Source organism: Poecilia latipinna, unplaced genomic scaffold (genome assembly GCF_001443285.1).
Source record: "Poecilia latipinna isolate Pla-1442-1.1 unplaced genomic scaffold, P_latipinna-1.0 Scaffold273, whole genome shotgun sequence".
NCBI classification, from domain to species: Eukaryota; Metazoa; Chordata; class Actinopteri; order Cyprinodontiformes; family Poeciliidae; genus Poecilia; species Poecilia latipinna.
Genome location: NW_015112889.1, coordinates 52,498 through 69,557, shown reverse-complemented (window position 1 = coordinate 69,557; position 17,060 = coordinate 52,498). Strand labels below are relative to the sequence as shown.

At 35.9% G+C, this 17,060-nt stretch overlaps 1 protein-coding gene and 1 long non-coding RNA gene across 2 annotated transcripts in view; one reads left to right on the top strand and one right to left on the bottom strand.

The window, feature by feature from the left end:
* Nucleotides 1-9,366, top strand: part of stk32c (serine/threonine kinase 32C) — a 97,666-nt gene extending 88,300 nt beyond the window's left edge. The window contains exons 9-12 of the mRNA XM_015033580.1: nt 1,913-2,038; nt 3,289-3,417; nt 7,175-7,242; nt 8,686-9,366. Coding sequence (XP_014889066.1) covers nt 1,913-2,038; nt 3,289-3,417; nt 7,175-7,242; nt 8,686-8,887 — 525 coding nt within the window. The 3' untranslated portion in view covers nt 8,888-9,366. The remainder of the gene's footprint in view (nt 1-1,912; nt 2,039-3,288; nt 3,418-7,174; nt 7,243-8,685) is intronic.
* A 4,294-nt stretch (nt 9,367-13,660) lies between these two features.
* Nucleotides 13,661-16,016, bottom strand: LOC106948109 (uncharacterized). Its single transcript, XR_001425110.1, has 2 exons — nt 14,403-16,016; nt 13,661-14,369 (listed from the first exon to the last, which is right to left on the bottom strand). It is a non-coding gene; the product is annotated as an uncharacterized LOC106948109 (long non-coding RNA).
* Between the last annotated feature and the right edge of the window lie 1,044 nt (nt 16,017-17,060).

The following is a 17,060-nucleotide window of genomic DNA, read 5'->3' as shown; positions in this document are numbered from 1 at the left end:
CTAGTATTTTTATACTTTACTCTCTGAATACAACTTTATGATATTATGACTTTATTTATAATTTTATTATTTTACTTTCTAAGCATGACCCTGTTTTGTTGTATACATTTAATTCATAAGGGTTTTAAAAAGTCTTAAATTCGAGTTGGTGAAAACCTGCAGAAACCCTGGAGAAGACGTACAATAACACCTGTAAATTGTTCACTTAGTGTCAAAAAGAAGCAGATGATGTGGAATCATGCAGACGTTCATTCGTCTCTTTGCTGGTTTCAGTAAAAGTCTTCCAGTAAACAGAGGAAATAAATTCCAGAGGATGTTTTACAGTGCGAGCTTCAGTGCGTCCGTGCGCTGTCCGTCTGGATGACGAAGCGCTCTGGACGGAGAGACGGTCTCTTCCGCTCGGCTGCTGATCGATTAGCGTGTCTGGATTCCACCCAGATGGACCTAACCGGCCCTGCAGGAGAAAAAGTGAATCATCCTGCGACCGAAGGAGGAAAACAAAGCACAGGAAGAGAGTTAACATGACAACCAAAGCCACTTCCCATTATCACTTCCTGCGTTTAGCCCCAGGTGAAGGATGAAACACGATGCACGCTATTAAAATACAAACAGCATATTTGTTGGTTTTCAGGCTCTCTGGGAAAAAAGCAGCTCTGTTTTCATATGGAAAAGCTGCAGCAGTTTTCCTGCAGAGAGCATCAGTGGCGCAAATGTTTTCCAACGGAAATTTGAAGGTTTGATCTGGAAATGACGTCATATTCAGCTGAGGAGATAATCAATCAGTTTCCTGTAGTGAGCTGGCACAGAAACCATAAAGCCATAACTAATTCTGCAAGTTTCCTGTTTTACCTTCAGTTTTAACATTTAATTCAAAATTAATTTTTCCACTTCAGCCGTGCTGAGTCACAGTTTTTATCTGCTGAACCAGAGTCTGTGGCTCTCTTCATATGTTAAACTATTTCATTTTGTGTTTTTTTCTTTTGTTCTTTGTCTCACAAAATATTGAAGGTAGAACTGAAAAGGTGTGTTTGCAAATCATAAATTAATCAAACAGTTTAAAAGGAAATTATACCAAACAATAAGTAAAAATGTGCAAACTTGTAATTTAGACACATTCTTGTTGTCAATTAGGAAATAAAAATAATTAAGTTAAAAATAGTTGGTTTAATGTAGGACTGAAATGATTAATTGTGATTAATCAATTATTGAAACAATCATTAACTAATTTAATAATCGATTAATCACTAACTGGAGCACAAAGACTCACAAAAAGGTAATTTTGCTGAAAGAACAACGCAATCAGAGCCAAAACTGAACAAGAATTATAAATATATTTGCATTAAGATAAGAAAAAACTAATTGTTTTAAATATGTTCTGCCCAGAAATCAACAAGTGGCAGCTTTGGCCTCACCTTCTTCAAACTGTGTAAAATTCTCCTATTAAGAACCTTTTGCCTATCCAATTATTAATCAGTTAATTGAAAAAAAAATCAACAGATCAATCCTACACTGTAATGATGTTATTTTCATTCAGCTGCTTTTAAATTACCTGAATATGGATCACTGAAGCAAGAAAAGCAAGAAAATAAGGAACTTTGAGCAAATATTTCTGGGAGTTTGGAATTAATCAATATTTAGCTCATAAATACCAAAGTTACGTGTTTTTATGAAGGTAATCAGGGAAGCGATAAAGAACTAGAAACAAACCGTTTCTGTTGAAACATTTTGACAGCTCAGCCAGTTTCTTTCTTTTTCCATTTTATTTCACACCTGCAAAGTATTTCAGCACTCAGAATGAAGTGACTGGTGAGAGTTGGAGAGAAGTTGTGAAGGTGATATTTGAACTGGCAAGGCGATATCAGTGACAGCGTGAGTGTGTGTGTGTGTGTGTGTGTGTGTCTGTTCCTTCCAGCTGCTGACTGTGAACCCAGAGCATCGGTTTTCCAGTCTGTCTGATATGCAGACGTCTCCGTACCTCGCCGCCGTCAACTGGGACGCCGTGTACGAGAAGAAGATGGAACCTGGATTCGTTCCTAATGTATGAAATGTTTCAAAACAATCAATATATTATCTCAAATTTATGTATCTAAAATTAAAGGTGACCTGTTATGCTTCCATGAATAGGTTCATTACAAAATTATTCTTAGAAAATTAGATTTTAGTCTGGTCCTTTCTGCCTATTTGCTGGAGTTTTGCTTGGGTTGCTAGGAGACGGCGGAGTTCCACTGGGGTTGCTAGGCAACGGGTTCAGCTTGCTAGGTGAAAGGCAGTGCCTGCCAATTTGTGACATTACATTTGAAGGCTTTCAGAATACGTTTTCTTTCCCAGACACTGAAAAACATTAACTTATTGCTTTAAATAAAAACATCTAGCTGTATTTTTTCTTAAAAAAAAAAAAAAACAAAAAAACAATTGGGCCATTTTAAAAGCAGCAGAGAAAATACTCTGCAAAAACACAAAAATCTTACCAATAAATTTTGTCCAGTTTCTCATGCAAATATCTTAGTTCACTTAAATTACGACAACACAAACTTACGAGAAACTTCTCAGCACTGGCAGATTATTTCACTTATGGGAAACATGTCTGTGTAAAAGTGAAATAATCTGCCAGGGGAAACCTTCACTTTTTCATCAATAATACGGAATTATTTACTTAAAACAAACTTCTACATCTTGCTGAAAAGTTACCTGCAGGTTGGCTTTGTTTTATTTCAAGTGCACTAAGAAACTGTACCAAAATTACTTGGTAAGATTTTGTGTTTTTGCAGTGTATTGGCAAAAGTGTAAAAATGTTGATGATGTGTCATTTGTGCAAGAAGCTGGACCAAAAATAATTTTTCTGCTGTTTATGTCAGTTAGTTTGAAATATGTTAATCACATCTTAAATTTTGTCATGTCAGGACTATTTAATCGCTTATATGTTGTTTTTCTCACAGGACATTTTTTGATCAGGCTAAAGTTTGAGTCACATGCAAACGTCTTCATTAGCTAGCTGCTATTAAGGCTTTGCTAGCTGGCTAGCTAGCTTTTTTGCATAGCCTTTGCCCATTTCTGTTGCTAACCTGTACAATGCTACAATGCATTCTGTGGTTAAAAAACTTGTCAACATGATATAAAATAAGTCATTTCTGTTCCTTGTCGTTTGTAATAGTCTTAAAAAGTCTTAAATCTGAGTGTGTAAGTTCTCCTATATAGTGAGCCGTTCTTATAAACTAAATTTTTGCTTCCTGTGTCTGCAGTTCCTCCTGGTGTCTCTCTAATTATGTGGCGTTCGTCTCCCTCCCACAGAAAGGTCGGCTCCACTGCGACCCCACCTTTGAGCTGGAGGAGATGATCCTGGAGTCGCGACCCCTCCACAAGAAGAAGAAGAGGCTGGCTAAGAACCGCTCTCGAGACAACAGCAAGGATTCACAGTCTGTGAGTCAGTCAGTCAGTCCTGCACACACCAAGCTGTGAAAAACGAGGGCATATAAAAGACAATTATTTACAAATTTAAACTCAAAGATTTCTGTGAAGATTTTAAAACTATGAAAGTTGTGAGTGAATGTGTGCATCACAGTTTGTTTCCAGTCCAGATATTTTCATGTATATTATTGCCAAAGCATGGTAACAGAGAAAAAGAGATCTAGTTCACATTAAAAGCAAATATGGCTGAAATGGAGTTCATTTTGTACAATCTAATTATAAAGTCTAATCTGAATAAGGTCCAGTAATATACTTTTCTTTTTTCTTTTTATCCAAATTACAATACAATCAGATCCTTTTAAAATATTAATGCTTTTCATCCATCCAGAGTCTATTTCTGGTTTCTGGCGTCTCTATTTATTCCTGTTTTAATTTAAAACATGTTTCAACTGCATTCAGAGAATAAGACAGAAAGCAACAAGGCTACAGTTTTACAACACATTTCCTAGAATAGAGACTAGAACTAAATATTTAATTAGAGATGCACCGATCTGATATTAACATCAGTATCGGTTCGGATATTGATATCGGTGACAATATGTCCGATTCATGAGGGCAGATCTATTTGGTTTAATTCTATGCTTTGAAGGTTTGTTTCAGCTTAAATTTGAAATTTTTTCAACTTATTGTTTTTGTCAGTTTCAGTGTCTTTATTAGTTAATTATTCTCCTGATTGCACTGGCTGAACAAATTAAAGTTCTTTGTGAAACTATTGTATTTAATTGTGCTGAACTGGAGCAAAGTTATAATAATTCAGTACATTTGCGTTGAAACAAAGTAAATTCAGAACTGTTTTTCTGTACTGTATTGTATGATACCTCAAATATCTGTATCGGTATCAGAAATGAAAAATGTTGATCGGTGCATCTATATACTGACTGCAAACAAATTGAGAACCAAATAAATGGAACAAAAAGCAAAAAGTCTCCTTAAAGATAAAGAAAAACATTTAAAGAACTTTTAGTGGATCCTCTGCAACGGTTCTTACCTCAGGAATAACTGCAGCCCGTTCTGTTACGTAGGAGGATTTGGGAGCTGTGAGGATGAAGACGGGATTCAAGATGTTACTGCATCTGTTGTCATTTCTTTTCATCTTAAAACAAATCCTACATTTTTAGTCTCATGCTGTCTTTTTACATTAAGAAACACTTTTTTGTTAAAACTGATCAGATTTTGCATGTTTTGTTTGCGTAATTTCCCATTTTTGTATGCAGGGGATCAATAACTGCTGCAGGAGTTGTGCTGGAATGAATAGTATTCTCCAAGAGTCTGTCTGGGATAATAATAATGCAGCTCAGGTCTCCTGTAAGGCACTTCCTGTCAAAACTGCATATTTTTAGTCTGGCGGTGAGCCAAGCTCCATTTTTTCCCTCAGCTGATATGAGTTGCTTCTATTCTCCGCTCTGCAAACAAAATGAATAAAAGAGTGCTCTAGTATGAAGAGATACTTATTGTTGAAGTGCGTAACCTGCCGACACTGTGCAGCTTTCTGCATGACTGACCCACTTTTATTCTCGATCATACGTTCAATTTCAAAAGCATGCATGATTCAGCGCAGCTGCAGTTCATTTTCACATCAGATGTCGTCTAGAGACATCTGATAGATCCGTTTCAGTTTTGATTCACATCAAATCAATCTAATTATTTCCAGTAAAGAGGCGCACTGTAAAAAAAATATTTAACAGTAATAAACAGTAAAATTGTGACAGGAAAAATCTGTAAAAATCTATTTAAAAATGTTGATTTGATTCAAGGTTGCCATAGATAAACAACAATTTGTACATTTCACATTTGTACACCAGTTTTATGGGGATTTTCATGCTGATTTAAAAAAAAAAATTTCGATAAGATATTTTGAGACAGATAATCTGTGAAAAAGTTTAGCTCACCGCATCTTCCCAGTGCTCCCACACTGTAAAAAAAAAGACTTGTTTTACAGAGAGTACAGTAATTTACTTCTAAATACTGCCATAAATACGGTAAAATGCAAATTTATACTGTAAAATGCTGGCTGTATTTTTTAACCGTATTTATTTGGTAAAATTCTGGCAAATACAGCTGCTGGTATTTTAGCATAAATTAGTGACTTTTTTGTTTTTACAGTGCACTGCTAACTAAAAATAACCAATCAGAGCCAAGAGGAGGGCCTTAATGCTGTCAATCACTCCCCATTTGGCACTGCTCATTCCCTTTTACCCAACTTACTCTTGGCTTTGTTGCAGTTAGCGTAGCCTGTCATGAATGCTAAAGCTAGTTAGCATAGCCACAGCTAACTAGAGATTTTCCTGTAACAGTAAGTTGTTTCTCCTCCATCTGCACATTTAGCAGCGAGTACAAGAGCCTACTTGGCAGCGCTAAGACCCTCCTCCTGGCTCTGACTGGCTGTTTTTGGTACATTTTTTCAGACGGCTATAGTAGCTCATGGAGGAGATTGATAGTTTCACAGATTATCTGTCTGTGTCACAACATGGAGACAGTTTTACATGTAAATATTTTTTATAAAAGTTATAGTCATTATACATTGTTTATATACATTATTTTCTGGCTCATTTACTGCTCTAGATATGTTGTTCTTTCAGCAAATAGCCCTCTTTAGAGTCTGTTTACTCCCGTTGACAATTAATTGATCACTAAATTAGTTGCCGATTATTTCAGTAATCAATTAATTTGATTAATCGTTTTAGCCCAGACAAGTGCAGTGGCAGCTCAGTGATGAATTAGTACAAAGCTTATGACTCGTGTCATACAATGTTTTGCAGCCGAAGTCAGTAATCTATATTTCAGCTTGTAGCAAAACAGAAAAATATATCAGATTTGACTCAATGCTGTTTTTTTAACTAGCAAACCTTCTGCGTTGGTAAAACATAAGTCAGAATAAATACATTTTCATTCTGCTTAGTTATGCTCCATTATGACCTTTAATTAAGCATTCACAGGTGTTAACTTTTGTATGCGCCTTTCTCATTTTCAGTTTAATTTCCCCCATTAACTGTCAGCCAGAACTGTTTGAATCCGAAGCCATTGTTGGACCGTTTTCTAAAAGATTAATCAGTTAATTGAAAAAATTTTCAGCTTATTATGCAACGATGGGAATAGCCGGCGCTGATGGCATTTACTCCTCTAACATTTAGCGATCATTATAAGATTATTGCTGTAAGATGTTCTCCTAATTAAAAGGATTACACTGGAATATTAAGTTCCAGATGGATAACAGTGACAAATCTCCACTGGAGACTGAATTCAGGAGGATCTGTGGGTTTATTCGCTGTAAAGTGTTCATCCTAAGACCGGCTGTGATGTTTAACCACAGACCAGAGGTTTCTGCTCTGTACCAAAGAACCAGCCTGTTCTCATCAAACAGCCCTCATGACTGTGTTATTACCATCAGTGTGTGTGTGTGCACGCGCTCATTCTGCATTATTACTAAGATTATTAAATTATGAAGCCTTTCCGTGCCGTTGTCATGGCCCCGGGTGCTTTTGGAAATATGAGCTTCTATTTTTGTCCCAAGCCAAACATCCAATCTGAGGACGGCTCGCAAACAATTCACGAGTCGTTCTAAAAGCAACCGCGAAGGCTGGGAATGACGAAACGCCGCGTCATTACAAGGGGAGCCGACCCATTCAGGATTTTCTGAAACGACGGAAAAGGTTAGCGAGCGTTGATTCATGAAGCTGAAGACTTTATGTCTTCTGTGTGTCGCCTGCAGGAGAACGACTACCTACAGGAGTGCCTTGAAGTGGTGCAGCAAGAGTTCATGATCTTCAACCGCGAGAGGTAAGAGGAAGAAAACGCAGCGGAAAGTCAAAAACAGGGGCCACAAATGGCCCCTCTTTTACCGTCTACAATGGATCTTGGCTAGAAAAATAGAAAAAAACCAGCAAATGTTTTATACAAATGCAATTTCTTTATTTTTCCCTTCAATATTTGCTTTGAATTTCCACAAAAAATGGAACTAAAAGTACCAGTAATATCCTTTCATATATGTTTGTCCTTGCTGGACAATATGGCTGAAAAACATTGTGATATAAATGTTTCATATCAGTCGATATTGATAATTATGGATTTGTGGGTTTGTTTGTTTTGTTTTTTGCTTTAAATATCTGACATACTGTCAATAAAGGCCTTAATTCCTCCTATTTTATTTACAGTTTTTACTTCACGCTGTTATTTTGAAAAGTTTTGACTTTTAAAACTCAGAAATTTCCAATGTTGTTTTTTTTTTTAATTCTCACATTTTTAAACTCAGAAATTTCCTTGTTTTTCTAGAAAATTTCAGATTTTTAGTCAGCAGCATTTGTTATTTAGAATAAATTTCCCCAAAAAAACATTTTTCCCACAAATTTTAAACTTTTGAAACCCAGAAATTTTCAAGGTTTTTTTCCTAAAATTTCTGAAATTCATCTAAAATTTCCTAATTTTTTTCTAGCATATTTTCAGACTCAAATTTTTGTTTTTCTAGAAATTTTCTAAGATTTTTTTGCCAACGGTCATTGTTAGAAAAAAGGAAGAATAAATTTTCACCTAAAATCTTTTCTAGTAAAAATAAGGTAATTGTAACAATTTTAGGAAAATGTTCAAGTTTTTTTCCTAAATATTCTGAAATTAATTTATAGTTTTTTCTAGCAAATTTTCAGCTTTTCAAAGTCAGAAACTTCCTTGTTTTTTCTGAGATGAATCTAGACATTTACTCTTCCTTTTTTCTATCTACTAAAGCCCTAAAACGCCACATTAGAATCTCATGTGAATCTTTTTTTTTTTTTTTTGACACACTCCTATCTGCTAGCCAGCATAGATTTAAAACTGCTGCAAAGCTTTCCTGCAGAATATGCAGAGTTAATTATGAGTAAAAGTGGCATAAATTATAGTAAGGTATTCCTCTTTGCAAGGTGCAGGGAAGTATATTGGTTCTGTGCTGCGCTCAATTATTGCCTCATTTATTACTGACCAAGTCCTGCCACTGCAGTCCTACTGAACTCCCTCTCTGTGCAAGTGTCTTATTATATCCTATTGCTCTAATTAATGACAATCTACTGGTATTTATAATGAATCTAGAATTATGCGCAGCAGTGAAGAGCCCTACACGGTATAATTCAGTCAAGTCCTGTAATTACACTCCACTCTCATTACTGTGGTTTCTGTTTTTTTGCCGCCACATGCAGCAGAATGATTAGCACAGGGAGAAACACTGATACCAGTTATTTATTTTCTGCCTGTGAGGTTGAAAAGGCGCCAGGAGGAGGGCCAGTCGGAGGCCGGGGGCGACGACGCCAGCGCCGACAGGGACGACAAGGCGGAAACTGGGGTCGCCGACGACAACACGCAGGATCCGGACCCAGAGCCGGAGCCCGACCAGGAGCCGGAGTCCTCCTCCAAACTGAGCATGTGCGGCTCTGTGTGCTCATCCCCCGGCAGCTGCTAGCCCACACAGTGACGGATCTGTCTGTGCCGTGCCAATAGATCCCCCCATCACCTCTCTCCTCTGTCGCCGAGGAAACGCACACAGAGGAGGAGGCCGGGGGGGGCAAAATGACCCAAAATGGCTGCCCCAGTGTTCCGTCTCTTTTACTTTCCGTAGCATCTTTCTGGTAAGGCATGAATGAAGCAGATCCCCAGAGACTCTCTGTGCTCATAGAGTAAGCTCTAACTTCTATGCAATGTAACATTATAGCATGATAAATAAGGTTTTCACTCACTGGGAGGTGTTGATCGTAACCACGGTGACATCCTGAGCAACAGCGATCCACAGCTTAAAGCTGCAGTATGTAACTTTTATTTAAAAATATGTTTTTCATATATTTGTTAAAACTTTCACCATGTTGTGATGGCGTAACATGAGACAGATAATCTGTGAAAAAATCAGTCTCCTCCACCTCTTTCTTGAGCTACTTATGCTGTCTGGAAAAAATGCACAAATACAACCAATCAGAGCAGGAGGCGGGTCTTAACGCTGTGAATCAAGCTCATGTACTCGCTGTTAAACGTAAAAATGGTGGAGAAGCAACTTACCGTTACAAGAAAACCATTTATCAACTTCATCAGTAGCTAAAATTCTAATAAATAGGTTTATAAAGAATAAAACAAAGTATATTATATCTACAATTTCAGTGCGTTTACATTAGCTTTACAAATGCATGATGCAGCTCCAGTTAGTTTAATTTTTCCTCATTAATTCATTACTGTTTTTATTTAGTTAACGAAAAATATTTTCTAAATTTCAGTTTTTGTTATTTTGTTGCTATTATAACCTGGTTAGCACTGGGAGAAAGCAGATTTTTTTCACAGATTAGCTGTTTCATATTATACTGTCATGATATGTTGACGGTTTCAACAAATAAAAAGAAATATTTCTTGTAAAAGTTTCATACAGAAGCTTAAGTTGAGTTGCTTGGTTTGGTTGAGGCTCCTCTGGTTCTCCTCAAAGTCTCTGTGCCAAATCCGATCGGGACGACTCAGAAGCCCCTCGGTTTGCTGTCGTCTGTGTTTCCGCTTTGCTCTTCCCTCACAGCCTCTCGTACCATCATGGTGGGGAGAGAGAACGCCTCCTTTCAGCTCCACGACTAGTTATTTTACTATTCAACGGTCCGACATTGAGGCGAATGTTTTCTGTCTCCCTTGCCTTAGAATAAATAACCTCAGATTGAAGGAAATTGCCTAAAAACCCTTCACAGGTTGATGGGCACGACTCCAAGATTATTGCTGATACATCTTGGCATTGTGTTAAAAAGTCTCTAAATGCTCCAGAGAAGCAAAATGGCTGCTTGTTTTTTCTGAAAATATACAGTATTTAGTTTTCCACATACAGCTCTTCCTTTTTGGCCTTTGACCCTTTTTTTAAGGCTTGAGATTAGATTAAAATATAACCGTGGGGCCTGATAAAGACAAAATAATACATATTATGTCCTGATCCCTAAAATTAAAAGTGGGTGTTCTCTCTTTTTTACCATGATTATGTGTTTAATGCAAAAACACAAAATCTTACCAAGTATTTTTTTGTCTAGTTTCTTGTAAAAATATCTTAGTTTTGTGTTATTCCAAGTAAACTAACTTGTAGTAAGATATAGGAGCTTGTTTTAAATAAATTATTAATATTAATATTCGTATTGATGAAAAAAAACTAATTCAACTGGCAGATTACTTCAGTAGCTGTGTTTCCATTGACCACAATAATTTGACACTTTGAAAAATAAATTTGCTAAATGAAACACACAATTTTCGGGGGGAAAAAAAAGTTTAAAGACAAAGTCTTGGCGCTAAGATGAGGTGGTTTTTCAGCCATATCAAAATTGGTTTATTTTGCAAAACTGGAATGGAAACACTTTTTCTGGTGTAAACCATGAAGAAGAAGACAAACAGGAAGTGGTAGCAAGTTTTTTTAGTACCTCATTGCATAAACAAACTAATTTATATGTCATCTTAATTGTGTTTCTTATTTAACAGACACATTAAATTGTGAAATTGTAGGTTTTTGTGAGATTAGTGGAATATTGACAAAGTTTTGCAGACATTCATAATGTAAATGCAGTATCACAAGAAACTTATAACCTCTGTTACAAGTGAAATAATCTGGCAGTGGAACTAGAACTGGGTTGCTAGGAAACGGGCTGGGCTTGGCTGGCGTTGCTAGGTGACAGGCTGGGCTTGGCTGGCGTTGCTAGGTAACGGTGCCAGTAGAACTTGAACTTTTTCATCAACATTAAGGAATAATTTCCTTAAAATAAGCTCTTAAATTTTGCTGAAAAGTTACATGTCAGATAGTTTTGTCATATTTGAAGTACACTTAGATATTTAAACTAGAAACTAGACTAAAAATATCATAATATTTGGTGTTTTTGCAGTGCTAAGTTGCCTGAATTCGGGGCTAAAGTGTTCGATTTACGGTTGTAGCAGCTTTCTGAGTCACAGTTTCCAGTAAGTGTTGGTTGGTTTTATGTTCTTAAACCTGTTTAAAGTTGTGCCTGTCTATGATAATCAGTATCTGTTAACCTTGTTGCACCCACAGATGCATTATAAGATATTAGTCTGGTTTTTCCTCTCTAAGTGTGAACCAAGTTCATTTGAAGCCTTTTTTTTTTTTTAAGATATTAAGGTAACTTAATTCGTGGGAAATCAGTACTAATGACTGGAAAAAGGCCAGAATAAGCTCTAAGGATAGAATGCAGCATTGTCAGCCTTTAAGAATCTATTTCAAAGCTGCTTTACTAGACATCATCCTATTAAGTGCCCAGTTAGGACAAAGATCATCTCCGCGTAGGGCTTAGTTTGGGGCCTAAACGTGTAGCTGTTGGTTCTTCAGGCTGTATAGATGAGCTCTCACAGCGATGCTCGCACATTTAAGGTTGTCGTGTAGCAAAGGACTTACCTTAAATTACCCCCCTGGGCCTGATAATGAATAAAAAGCAGTGTAAATAGCATGTAGTGTAGGTAATTAAACTCTCCACAGTTTTATGTGGGACTGCTAACTACGTGTAAACTGAGAGAAAAGCTCAGTGAAGCCCCGCCCCCTCCTAGCGCTTCACTCCGCTCTTCTCTCCAAGTGTGCAGGCACAACTTGTAGGCAAAATATGCCAAAGCTTTTTCTACCATTTGCATAACCATTTCTAAGGAACTTTAAATGTCTGAATGTATGTTGTATTTTCTTTTTTGTAGAACCCAAGGTTTGCTCTGTTTAATAGTGAAGACTGTCATTGTTTATAGGACAGTAATGTGGTTATTTCAGGTGGAGTGGTGTCTTGAATTTCTGGTGAAACAACTTGCAATTTTTGGCGTCTTAGGAATAGAAAAGAAGATTGATGCCATTTTTATGTCTGTGTGGAAAACTCTTACACTGCAAAACCTAAATCTTACCAAATATTTTTGGTTTACTTTCTAGTGGAAACATCTTAGCACACTTGAAATTAGACAAAACCAATTTACAAGTAACTTTTCAGCAACTTTAAAGTATTGTTTAGAGTCAATTATTTCTTGAAATTGTTGAAAAATACTAGTTCCATTGGCAGATTATTTTACTTATAACACAGGAGAAATGTCTTGTTATAAGTGAAATAATTTCCCAATAGAACTGGTACTTTTTCATCAAATTTAAGAAATTATTGGCTTAAAACAAGTTCTCATGTCTTGCTGAAATGTTACTTGTAAGGTGTTTTTTTCCCATATTAAAATTTGTTTATTTCACAAAACTGCAATGGAAACACTTTTTTCACATCACAACTGGATGTTACTACTGGCAAAAAAACACTAACAAGATGACAGGGGAGGACAATGGCGCAGCATGTTTTTTAATTACTTATCACATGAACAAACTTATTCACATGTAATTTTAATAGTGTTTCTTATTTAATGGAAATGCAGCAATTGCAAATTTGCGTCTTTTTGGCATTAGTGGAATATTGACAAAGTTTTGCAAACATTTGTTGTAGGAATGCAGTTATTATCTCATAGTCAGTCTCACAAAAAGTAGCATTTATTCCTCAGTAGTTTGACATGTATTTCTTTTGTACATTTTTGGTGTTAAATTTCATCCATAATGGTCTTAAAAAGTCTTGAATTTAAGTTGGTGAAACCGTTTCATCCTTTTCATTACGCTGCCTTTTAAAGATGGACCCTCAGCATAGAGTTGATGCACAGACATGAGACTGGTGTGAATCTTCTCAAATCATTCCCAGAATGAGGCAAATATCTCCCAAAATCTGTAATTATTCCCTTTATCCCCACATGACAACTAGATTTAGCAGCTTTCTTAAAGGGATATAAAAAGGCATCCTTACAGTCTGCCTGTGATGACCTGAATAGTCGTTTTGAAGCCTGTTTTTATTTATTTTACTGCTGTGTTTTGTTTAGTTTTTGCATGTATCTTTACAACATAAGCCTGATTTAGCCAAAGCCTGGAGCTTGAGCCTGACCGGCTGATCTTATGCATGCAGAAGCTTTTCCTCATACCTCGCCGCTCACCTCATTACTGATTGAGTGTAGCTGGATTGCGAGGCACTGAGTTTTGTGAACACATGCGTTGTATAAAAACGATATAATCCTGGTGTTACGTGGACAGCATGTTACCTTAGATGATATGGAGTACCTCTCGGCATCCTCTTGGTGGCCTTCGTTTTTGTTGTTCAGGGGTGCAGCTTGGACTGGGCGATGACTCGATTCTGTCCAATTTTTGATTTTGGAAGATTTAATTTTTGGAAAATCTGAATTTTTTTATCTCCAAAGTTCAGAGTGATGTCAGCACTCCCAAGGCAGCCATCTTGTTTCATAAGCAAGATGAATTCAGTTAATCTCTACAACAAAATGTAAGACTCAGGCTAAGATTTGGATTTTTTTTAATGAAAATAAAGTCAAAATGTTACAAGAATAAAGTCAAAATAATACATGAGTTGTAATATTAGGAAAATGAAATAGTAAATTTATGAGAACACAAAAAATGACAAAAAGTTAATGATACAAGGTTTTTTTCTCATTAAAACGACTGTTTCCTCATAGTTTTAATTTGTTCTTCAGTAAAAATGCATCTTTTATTTTGCTCATATTATAACTTTATTTTTGTATTGATATACAAATTATCCTAGCCTGTCCCTAATACTCTATTGCACCACTTACAAAAGAGATAATTAAAATAAAAGCCACTTTAAAAAAAAAAAAAAAGCTTCTGTCATTTGTAAACCTTAGTGTTAAGTTTTTGTACATAAAATTATTCCTTAAAATGTCTTAAATTTATTAAAATGCATGTAAGTTGGTCTTAAAAACACTGATTACAGGTCTTTAATTTTGTCCGGGCTGGACTATTTAATGTCGTATTTTCTAAGATCTGTTTTTTTTTCTCCCAGGGCTTTTGTGTTAACCAAAAGTTTGAGTAAGGCACAGACATCTTCAGTGCGTCACAAAGCAGTTGAGTCTACTGCTAACTAGCTGTTAATATACTGTTGCCAGCTAGCTACCTAGCTTTACTGCGTCCATCATGGCGGTTGGCAAGACGATGTTCATTGTCATCTCTTACTCACTTCTGTGGCCAACCTGCAAGATGTTTCGTGCATTAAAACAATTTAAAATACAATAAACTCAAGTAAAATTCTGATGACATCTCATAGTCAGCTAGACAAGGAGAGCTATTTCTTCCTCAATAGTTTCCACTTTTACTAATATGTACATGAAATATGCAGTTTTTGTTGTGCATTTCTGTTTAAATTTCACTCCTAATAAGCTTTTAAAGTCTTACATTTGAAGACACCCTGTCGTAGTTTTTTTTTAGGAAAGAAAACAAGTCGATTAAAATCGAATCTGCTATGAAATAAATCTGACTTTTCACTTTTAAGCCGTATCGCCCAGGCCTAGATGCATGTGAGCGACACGACGTCCACCGTTGTGTGCGTGCGTGATGATTTGTTTTATTTATGCAGCAATTAAATGAATATCTAGAATTACTCCTTCATCTATATGAAGAATTTGCTGCTTTTTTTATAGAGACTCATGAAAAGTTCTGGTTTGTGGAGCAGAAGGTTCTCAGACTTTGTTCCATCAGATTCAACATATTCCTGAGGTGTCGATGTAATCATCTGTTAATCATTTGTAAATGAACTTATTCTGATATTTGCGTACCATTTCTGACTGGTCGTATGTTTCTTTGTTTATGTTCTGGCTGCCGTTTAGCAGCAAGTCTCTTAACTCAAACATTTTTCTGTGATGTTGTCGAGACATCCTGGTCTGTGCTTCGTCTTTGCCCTGTGGATTCAGTCTGAAACTCGGTGGAAGGCCCATACCGCTCGTCCCCTCACGTAATGTTCTCGTACTTCAGGGTTTCTGTCAATTGGGTGGAAAGAAGAAAACAAAGTCTTGTTCCTGTACCAACTAAAAACTCCTCTGTGTTCAAAAACATGATGCTGCTTTGATTGCTTTGATAAAGAAATAAATCTTCCAATGATTCAGTGTCTGTGTGTCACTTTTTCTAGATTTATTGGGAGCGAGTGAGACCTTTCCTCTCTAAATAGCAGTGTACACACACACTTTGCCAAAACCAACTGCAGGAAGACGAATCTAGGACTGAATCTCTGACTTGGGGGAAGAGATGAGGCTGTCTCAGGATTGCAGAGTAAATAATGCAGAGAATGTTGCTTATCTTCTGCAAAACACAGTCCTTTCTCTAAAGATGCTCAGTCAAACACAGTGGATATCATTTTTCCACCTTTATTGTGGCATATTGGAGAGGAAAATCACAGATTAAAAAACAACCTGGTTGCATAATGAGTGTGCACATTAAGCTAATGCTAATTTTTTATTCAATTCCACCTGCTGTCAGTTAATCTGATTAACCTGAAATAAACTTCAGCTATTCCAGAAGGATTTTCTGGCATTTAATTCATTTGGCTAAAATCAGAGTTTGCAGAGAGATTAACAAAATGCATCAGTCAAATTTAGATGCCATCATACAGTGAAGACAGTTATAATTAAAGAAAGTATGGAAAAGGCTTTTAGACAAATACTCAAAAAAAGATGAAAAGATGAGACATAACTCCAACTTGAAAAATGGTTAATTTAATTTAAATAAAGTAAGTTTACCAAACTTACTTTATTTACATTTGTTTAATTTGACAACTTAATAAACTTAATATTTTACTTGGATAAAATTAAAATGATTACTTGATTAGTTCAGGCTTAGTTTATTGTTGAGTTGGAAAAAACAAAAAAAAATCACAACATATTTCCTCATTTTAGTTTGTAAAAATTATACATTCTTGCCCCACTAATACTTTTGAACATAGGTGTTTTCAAAATCTGCAAGGTAGAGAGAGCAAATATTTCCAAGTCAAGATTTGGGATCTTGACCGGATCCCATCAAATGACTGAATGCTGAAATTTAATTAAAACATATTCATTCAAGGTTCTGTACATCTTGGCAATCGGCTTATTGCAGCTTTCTACGTTTTTAGCTGAATTGCATAAGATCTGTTTTAGTTTTACATTAAAGGTGATTTTTGTTTTTAAAAAGAGATATGGATTTAAGTTTTTATGTCACAAAAATGTTATTCACTCACTTGTTCAGATTGTCTGAAAGTTGCTGATCGTTATGAGGAAAAACTGATATTTTCCTACTGAGACATTTCACAACAATTTGACTCATAACCACAAAAATAAAGAAATGAACCAGCATTTTAATAAACAGCTGCATCTACACTGCAAAAACAAAATTGTACCGAGTATTTTTGTCTAGTTTCTGAAAGTCATTCAATCGGGTTTATTTCTGTAACACATTTCATGAACATGGCAGTTCAAAGTGTATAAAAAATCAACAAAAACAAACATAAATGCATCATGTGGTCAACAGCTGTGAAAACTAAAACAGTCATTAAATTTTGTCAAATGTCGTCACAAAAACATATCCACAGATTTTTTTTTTTTTTACGTGTAACAAGACTTTAAGTAAACAAAATCTGTAAGTGGAATTAGTATTTTTTTTGTCTATGTTGAATTAAAACAATCTCCAATATCTTGCTGAAGAGTTACTTTCAAGTTAGTTTTGTAAGATATTTTGCACCAGTAGCTAGACAAAAAATCTTGATAAGATTTTGTGTTTTTGCAGTGCGTATTCTTTTTTTTTCTCG